At 48.8% G+C, this 8,878-nt stretch overlaps 1 protein-coding gene across 1 annotated transcript; it reads left to right on the plus strand.

Moving 5' to 3' along the window:
- Positions 1-2,664: 2,664 nt before the first annotated feature.
- Positions 2,665-3,795, plus strand: UBE2T (ubiquitin conjugating enzyme E2 T). The gene has a single exon (XM_073648809.1). The coding sequence runs from the start codon at positions 2,745-2,747 to the stop codon at positions 3,276-3,278; it is 534 nt and encodes a 177-aa protein (XP_073504910.1). The 5' UTR covers positions 2,665-2,744; the 3' UTR covers positions 3,279-3,795.
- Positions 3,796-8,878: the final 5,083 nt, after the last annotated feature.

An 8,878-nucleotide genomic window follows, 5' to 3' on the forward strand; every position in this document is an offset into this window, starting at 1 on the left:
GTTCCCGCCCCTTCATCACGTGATCTTCTTGGCGGGCTTTCTGACAGGATCAGTTCTTCTCAGCTGCAGTGTTCCCGCCCCTTCATCACGTGATCTTCTTGGCGGGCTTTCTGAGAGGATCAGATCTCCTCAGCGGCAGTGTTCCCACCCCTTTATCACGTGATCTTGTTGGCGGGCTTTCTGACAGGATCAGTTCTCCTCAGCTGCAGTGTTCCCACCCCTTCATCACGTGATCTTCTTGGCGGGCTTTCTGAGAGGATCAGTTCTCCTCAGCCGCAGTGTTCCCGCCCCTTCATCACGTGATCTTGTTGGCGGGCTTTCTGAGAGGATCAGTTCTCCTCAGCTGCAGTGTTCCCGCCCCTTTACCACGTGATCTTGTTGGCGGGCTTTCTGACAGGATCAGTTCTCCTCAGCCGCAGTGTTCCCGCCCTTTATCACGTGATCTTGTTGGCGGGCTTTCTGACAGGATCAGTTCTCCTCAGGCTGCAGTGTTCCTGCCCCTTTATCACGTGATCTTTTTGGCGGGCTTTCTGACAGGATCAGATCTCCTCAGCCGCAGTGTTCCCGCCCCTTCATCACGTGATCTTTTTGGCGGGCTTTCTGACAGGATCAAATCTCCTCAGCAGCAGTCTTCCCGCCCCTTTATCACGTGATCTTGTTGGCGGGCTTTCTGACAGGATCAGTTCTCCTCAGCTGCAGTGTTCCCGCCCCTTTATCACGTGATCTTTTTGGCGGGCTTTCTGACAGGATCAGATCTCCTCAGCCGCAGTGTTCCCGCCCCTTCATCACGTGATCTTCTTGGCGGGCTTTCTGACAGGATCAGTTCTCCTCAGCCGCAGTGTTCCCGCCCCTTCATCACGTGATCTTCTTGGCGGGCTTTCTGAGAGGATCAGATCTCCTCAGCGGCAGTGTTCCCGCCCCTTTATCACGTGATCTTGTTGGCGGACTTTCTGACAGGATCAGTTCTCCTCAGCCGCAGTGTTCCCGTCCCTTCATCACGTGATCTTCTTGGCGGGCTTTCTGAGAGGATCAGTTCTCCTCAGCCGCAGTGTTCCCGCCCCTTCATCACGTGATCTTGTTGGCGGGCTTTCTGAGAGGATCAGTTCTCCTCAGCTGCAGTGTTCCCGCCCCTTTACCACGTGATCTTGTTGGCGGGCTTTCTGACAGGATCAGTTCTCCTCAGCCGCAGTGTTCCCGCCCCTTTATCACGTGATCTTGTTGGCGGGCTTTCTGACAGGATCAGTTCTCCTCAGGCTGCAGTGTTCCTGCCCCTTTATCACGTGATCTTTTTGGCGGGCTTTCTGACAGGATCAAATCTCCCCAGCAGCAGTCTTCCCGCCCCTTTATCACGTGATCTTTTTGGCGGGCTTTCTGACAGGATCAGTTCTCCTCAGCTGCAGTGTTCCCGCCCCTTTATCACGTGATCTTTTTGGCGGGCTTTCTGACAGGATCAGATCTCCTCAGCCGCAGTGTTCCCGCCCCTTCATCACGTGATCTTCTTGGCGGGCTTTCTGACAGGATCAGTTCTCCTCAGGCTGCAGTGTTCCTGCCCCTTTATCACGTGATCTTTTTGGCGGGCTTTCTGACAGGATCAAATCTCCTCAGCAGCAGTCTTCCCGCCCCTTTATCACGTGATCTTGTTGGCGGGCTTTCTGACAGGATCAGTTCTCCTCAGCTGCAGTGTTCCCGCCCCTTTATCACGTGATCTTTTTGGCGGGCTTTCTGACAGGATCAGATCTCCTCAGCCGCAGTGTTCCCGCCCCTTCATCACGTGATCTTCTTGGCGGGCTTTCTGACAGGATCAGTTCTCCTCAGCCGCAGTGTTCCCGCCCCTTCATCACGTGATCTTCTTGGCGGGCTTTCTGAGAGGATCAGATCTCCTCAGCGGCAGTGTTCCCGCCCCTTTATCACGTGATCTTGTTGGCGGACTTTCTGACAGGATCAGTTCTCCTCAGCCGCAGTGTTCCCGCCCCTTCATCACGTGATCTTCTTGGCGGGCTTTCTGAGAGGATCAGATCTCCTCAGCGGCAGTGTTCCCGCCCCTTTATCACGTGATCTTGTTGGCGGACTTTCTGACAGGATCAGTTCTCCTCAGCCGCAGTGTTCCCGTCCCTTCATCACGTGATCTTCTTGGCGGGCTTTCTGAGAGGATCAGTTCTCCTCAGCCGCAGTGTTCCCGCCCCTTTACCACGTGATCTTGTTGGCGGGCTTTCTGACAGGATCAGTTCTCCTCAGCCGCAGTGTTCCCACCCCTTTATCACGTGATCTTTTTGGCGGGCTTTCTGAGAGGATCAGTTCTCCTCAGCTGCAGTGTTCCCGCCCTTTATCACGTGATCTTGTTGGCGGGCTTTCTGACAGGATCAGTTCTCCTCAGCCGCAGTGTTCCCACCCCTTTATCACGTGATCTTTTTGGCGGGCTTTCTGAGAGGATCAGTTCTCCTCAGCTGCAGTGTTCCCGCCCTTTATCACGTGATCTTGTTGGCGGGCTTTCTGACAGGATCAGTTCTCCTCAGGCTGCAGTGTTCCCGCCCCTTTATCACGTGATCTTTTTGGCGGGCTTTCTGACAGGATCAGTTCTCCTCAGCGGCAGTGTCCCCGCCCCTTTATCACGTGATCTTTTTGGCGGGCTTTCTGACAGGATCAGTTCTCCTCAGCGGCAGTGTCCCCGCCCCTTTATCACGTGATCTTTTTGGCGGGCTTTCTGACAGAATCAGTTCTCCTCAGCTGCCGCCATCTTGTGTGAGATGCAGAGGCAGTCACGGATGAAGCGGGAGCTGCAGCTCCTCAGCACCGAGCCGCCGTCCGGGATCAGCTGCTGGCAGGTGGAGGATAAGACGGACGAGCTGCAGGCGCAGGTGGTGGGCGGCTCGGGCTCTCCCTATGAGGGCGGCGTGTTCAGTCTGGAGATCGCGGTACCGGAGCGTTATCCCTTCGAGCCTCCTCGGGTGCAGTTTCTCACCCCCATTTACCACCCGAACATAGACACCGCCGGCCGGATCTGCCTGGACATCCTGAAGCCGCCGCCTAATGGCGCCTGGAGGCCGGCGCTGAACCTGAGCTCCGTCCTCACCTCCGTGCAGCTACTGATGAGCGAGCCGAACCCGGAGGACCCGCTGATGGCGGACATCGCCCAGGAGTACAAGTACCACCGGGCCGCGTACACCGCCACCGCCCGGAGCTGGACGGAGAGGCACGCCAAGCCCCGGGAGACGGGTGCAGACGGACTGACTGCACACAAACGGCGCAGCGCCGAGCCCGCCAAAAAGCCCCGCGCCTGACAGCCGTGACGTCATAGGACACCTGCGGACTGCGCTCAACATGGGACGGCTGCAGGCTCCTCTCTGGCCATCAGGGGGCAGTAATGCTAATAAGTTGATATAAGGACCCTGCTGTAGAGTGAGGGGGTCGCTATGGTATATGTTCTCGCTATTTGCGACGAGTGTCGTGTTCACACCGTCATCTGCCGTATCCGCGTTTACCCTAATTCATTAGGACACTTTCAGACTTGCAATAATAAATACCAATGACTCCTTAAAGGGACCCGGCCATGTTTACCTGCAGGCGGAGATGTCATCGAGCTGGAGGAGTTGATCTATGTTTTTTTTGTATGAAAAATTAAGTAACGAAATTATTTTATTCATTGAAGTCTTTCATTTGTAGGGAAGAGTCCAGTGGGCGGATCTACCACTGATTGACAGTCTACAGTGATAGCTATGAACCAATGAGTGGGACCGCCCACCGGACTGTTACAACCACCAGGGAGGGATCTCAACGAATAAAATACAAGTTAGGGTATGTGCACATGATCCTTTTTTTGGCGGCGCTTTGAATGCAGCATACTTGTGCCGTGTGTGCGTTCGCTGCGCGAAGGTGGCGCCGCGTGTGCGTTCGCTGTGCGCAGGTGGCTTCACCGCATCCTATCCTTTGCACGATTATCTTGCGGTGACTATCTCCACCTACCGATGGTGGCCAATCATGCGGTCATTGACCTCCACATTAGCCATTATTCCAGCCGTGTGGTCTCTCCCATATTTGGTCAGTCCAAATGAAGTTCTCTGCTGCAGTCTGCCCGACTCTCTTGTACCTCCATCCTCGGCAGCATGCAGTCTACTGAAGGTCTCCCAGTAGTTTTCATGTTGTACTCAGACTTGTGTAAATTCTACCCTCTTTGTATTACCTAACCGGAGCATAAGCTGGTGTGCTTGTGATGCAAGAGCCCGTTCACACTGTGGCCGTTTTCACAGACAAAACACAAAAAAACAAAATGAGCATATACCTTGGGGTAAGTAAATAGTAACAGTACATGTAAATAACATATGGGACTTGGTTAACACTATTTTGATCAAATAATTGTAAAAGCCATCCCAATGCGACAAGGTGTACCCAGTCTGGACGGTACTATCCTGTCTCTGGTATTAAAACGTCACCTTGTCAGCCGACCTCAGTGTGAATAAGGGCAGAGCAGGACCCGGGCCTGACTGTTCAGCCTTCTGAAGCTAGGTAGATAAATGCCTAGCTCAAAAAGGAGGGCACTCTCCTGTCTGTTCAAAGTACAAGAAACCACAGCAAAACCAGAGAAATTAGCCGGAACACAAGCTGGTATACGTGCAATATAAGAGCATATTAATACTGTGGCCTTTTCACAGACCAAACCCAAGAAATAAAAAGAGGATATACCCCATAGGAGATATATGTATATATGTATATATATATATATATAATGTATTATTGGGTATATGCTCATTTTGTTTTTTTTCTTAGCTTTTACCTTTTCGTATTAATGTAGACGTGCTTGTAAGGCTGTGTGCCCACGATCCGGAGCCGCTGCGGGTTTGACGCTCCGTACTTACACAGCGTCAAACCCGCAGCGGCCAGATGTTACAGTATAGTGGATGGGATCTCTAGAAATCCCATGTCCACTATGCGTCCGCGGCTCACCCACAGAAACTGACATGTGGCGCGTCTTTCCAGTCCGCAGCATGTCCATTTCTCCGGCGGGTCTGCATGCAGGCTTTCTCCATAGACCTAACCTCTATGAGGAAAGTCCACATGTGGGAAAAAAAAAAAAATGTCTGCCGCTCATTTGCATAAAATGAGCGGAAGATGCAGCGTGGGCGCATACCCTAATAATACATTTTAGAATGGTAGTAAAGCACCACTCCAGCTTTTTTTAAAAAATTTTACCACTGGAGTGGTGCTTCCAATCTAAGTTCCCTGAACTTAGTCTTATATTTTCCTGCTGCCGTCTTCACCTTCTATCACTGCCACTACCATTGATCTCCAACAGTTTGTAACCTGTCAGATCGCTCTATTGTTTGCTGGAGATCATCCCCGTTCTTGCCCTTGTGACCGTTACTTCTGATTTCCGGTCAGTTGAAAGTTTCGTTCACAAGATGGTGCCACGGGACCAGAGCAGTACCGACAAAACGCAAAGACTTCTGCGGGTGAGTACAGTACTGCAGTCGGGGAACTTAGATTCAAAAAACCACTCCAGCGCCGCAAAAAAAAAAAGAAAGAAAGTTGGGCTTTGAAGAGGCACTTTCACAAAGTTTTTTATGTTGAGCGTAACACACTGCTATAAGCGCTGCAGAGCAGAATAAAGTGTAATATATATATATATATATATATATATATATGTATTATTTGTTTTAATTTTCTCTCTGTTGCAGAGATATTACCACTCAAAGTATTTGGGGCTTAGGCTATGTGCGCACGTTCAGGAATTGCTTGCAGAAATTTCTGCAGCGTTTCTGCATCTCTTGGCAGCAAAAACGCTAGGGAAAATCCTCAGCATTTACATGCTTTTTTGCCTGCGGATTTGCCATGTGTTTTTTCTAATGCATTGTATAGGCAAAAACTCATGCGGAAACTTACAAAGAATGGACATGCTGCGTTTTTTTCCGCACATGAAATCCGGTCAGGAAAATTCTTGATCATGTGCACAGAATTTGCGAAATGTCATGGGATAAGGTGTTGTTGGCCCACTTCCGCGCTGAAAAAAAACGCACTGTTTTAGGTTAAGTCGGCGTTTCCAGAGAGATTTCACTGGGGGTGTGTATTTCCCTTTTCTGATGCTGACCAATCATAAGCAGGGAATGAACACGCCCCCAACATAGAATGACCGCCTGCTCTCCTCACTGCAGAGTGATGATGAGATGGTGATGCCCACTTGGACTTTATTTTTTTTAACTGTTTAGATTTTGATTGCTAATATGTCTGCAATGGAGAGGTGAAATAAAAACAAACATGTTTTATTCCGCTCTACAGCGTCTTACATCGTGTGTCCAGTTCAACATGAAAAATGTGGAAAAACGGCCCTCCTTTAAGTGAATTATCTGGATGTTAAACTAGCTACTGTTCTAATCTGAGAACAATGCAGCTTATAAAAACAAACAAACAAAAAAAAAAACCTATACACGTGAGGATTTATTGTGTCCTTAAGTGAAGATTTCCTTACATATCCAGTAAGCTCCACCACCAGTGCTGGGATCCTTGGACCGTGGCCAGCTGATTGCAGCATTACTTTGTGGCGTTCTGTCCATCACCTATTGATTAAAAAGTAAACGTAATAATAACACGTGACAAAGTCCTCGGCGCTCGTTTGCAATTCACATAAACATGACCTGGCTCATGCTGCTCAGCACACAGGCTGCCACGTGATTAGCAGGGCTCTGTCTGGACAACGTTCAGTAGGTCTAATCGCAGATTTCATGCAGTTTTTTTTTTAATGCATTTTTAGTACAGAGAGGCCGGCAACGTGGCCTACTGAGAACTCGCTTGGCAAGTCAGTCAGCCGCACTAAACAGGCTATTAAAGGGTTGCTCCACTGCTTTTATATTGACCTATGCTCAACATAGGACATCAGTGGGAAGCGCTCTCACCACTGCAGACATCCTGTGTTTCTCTTAGGTTAAGGTCACTCGACCGATTTGCTCTCATCCGAGAAAATCAGTCCATTTATGGTAACCAAACTGATCAGAGTGTGATCTGATTTTCTCGGATGTGGTGATAAAAAAAAAAGTTTGCCCATCTTTTACATGCAGTGTGTCTGTGAAGATCGAATTATACTTGAATTGTGTCATCTGGTGTTTTCCATGGACCTATAGATCTGAATGGTCGAGTGCCATCTGATCGGAGGCAACTGGGGTATGCTGCGATTTTTTTTTTTTTTTTACTTTGTGAAGCAATCTATTTCAAGTTGGGGCATGTGTGCCCCTTGACACTAGAAAAATATAGTATGCTAGCTTGTGTAATGAGGGAGGAATGTTGTAAAAGAAACCTTACCTCTTGATTCCCCTATCGGTCCTTACTTTACCTTTTTTTTCCCCTTCTGTCCTGGACAATGCCTTTAAAAACAGGCTTGAATCATGCTGACGACACACAGATCTATCTCTCTGGACCCGATATCACCTCCTTACTAACCAGAATCCCACGATGTCTGTCCGCCATCTCCTCCTTCTCTGCCAGATTTCTAAAACTTAATATGGATAAAACTGAATTCATCATCTTTCGCCCATCTCACTCAGCCCCTCCATCTGACCTATCCATCAAAATCAATGGCTGTCCACTTTCCCCAGTCTCACAAGCTCGCTGCCTCGGGGTAACCCTGGACTCTGATCTCTCCTTCACACCACATATCCAAGCCCTTTCCACTTCCTGCCGACTCAACTCAAAAACATCTCCCGGATCCGCTCATTCCTCAACCATGAATCTGCAAAAACACTAGTGCACGCCCTCATCATCTCCCTCCTCGACTACTGCAACCTCCTGCTCTGTGGCCTCCCCTCTAACACTCTCGCACCCCTCCAATCTATCCTAAACTCTGCTGCTCGACTAATCCACCTGTCCCCCCGCTATTCCCCGGCCTCTCCTCTCTGTCAATCTCTTCACTGGCTCCCCATTGCCCAGAGACTCCAGTTCAAAACCCTAACCATGGCATATAAAGCCATCCACAACCTGTCTCCTCCATACATCTGTGACCTAGCATCTCCACTACTCTGGAACTCTCTACCCCAAAGCATCAGACTCTCGCCTACATTGGAAACCTTCAAAAGGAACCTGAAGACCCACCTCTCCCGACAAGGCTACAACCTGCAGTAACCCTCGTTCTACCAATACCGCTGCATGACCAGCTCTACCCTCACCTACTGTATCCCCACCTATCCCTTGTAGATTGTGAGCCCTCATGGCCAGGGTCCTCTCTCCTGTACCAGTCGCCGTTGTGTTTTTGTTCAAGATTATTGTAATTGTTTTTGCTATGTATACCCCCTTTTTAACATGTAAAGCGCCTTGGAATAAATAATAATAATTACACACAATGTGGGTCCTGGTGATCTAAGGAATCTTGATGCTTATACTTTGTCTTAATGCATAGTGTTATTGTATAGTAATTTATTTATATAGCTCTAACATATTCCACAACACTTTACAATTCAGAAGTGACGTACTGACAATAAAGACAATATAAAGTAACACATAATTAACCAGTTACAGGAGGAGTGAGGGTCCTGCTGCTCGCAGGCTACAATCTATAAGGGAAATAGGGGAGTCATGATAGGTAGAGTGTGCTTGTCATGGACGGTCCAGCCATCAGTATAATAAATAGGGTATTTTCAAATAAAACTGCATGAGCTGATTGTCAGCCAGTATCTAAGTACAGTTGCCAAGTGCTATTGGGTGCATGAAGGATGTGAACACAGATGAATAGGAGGGACCAGAGTCAGGAAAATTTAGAAAGCGTGAACAAGGAAGAGTTAGATTAATAAAGTGAGATTATAGGCTTGTCTAAAGAGATGTGTTCACGCTAAAAATGTGGGGGCTAGGTATTAATTGGATCATCTGGGGTAGTGCATTCCAGAAAACTTGCAGCATGAGAGAA

Source organism: Phyllobates terribilis, unplaced genomic scaffold (assembly GCF_046119375.1).
Source record: "Phyllobates terribilis strain yellow unplaced genomic scaffold, ASM4611937v1 Scaffold_9__5_contigs__length_417890890, whole genome shotgun sequence".
Lineage (NCBI taxonomy): Eukaryota > Metazoa > Chordata > Amphibia > Anura > Dendrobatidae > Phyllobates > Phyllobates terribilis.

Excerpts from the sequence above, each read along its gene's own strand:
- UBE2T (XM_073648809.1), top strand. The coding sequence starts at position 2,745 with ATGCAGAGGCAGTCACGGATGAAGCGGGAGCTGCAGCTCCTCAGCACC.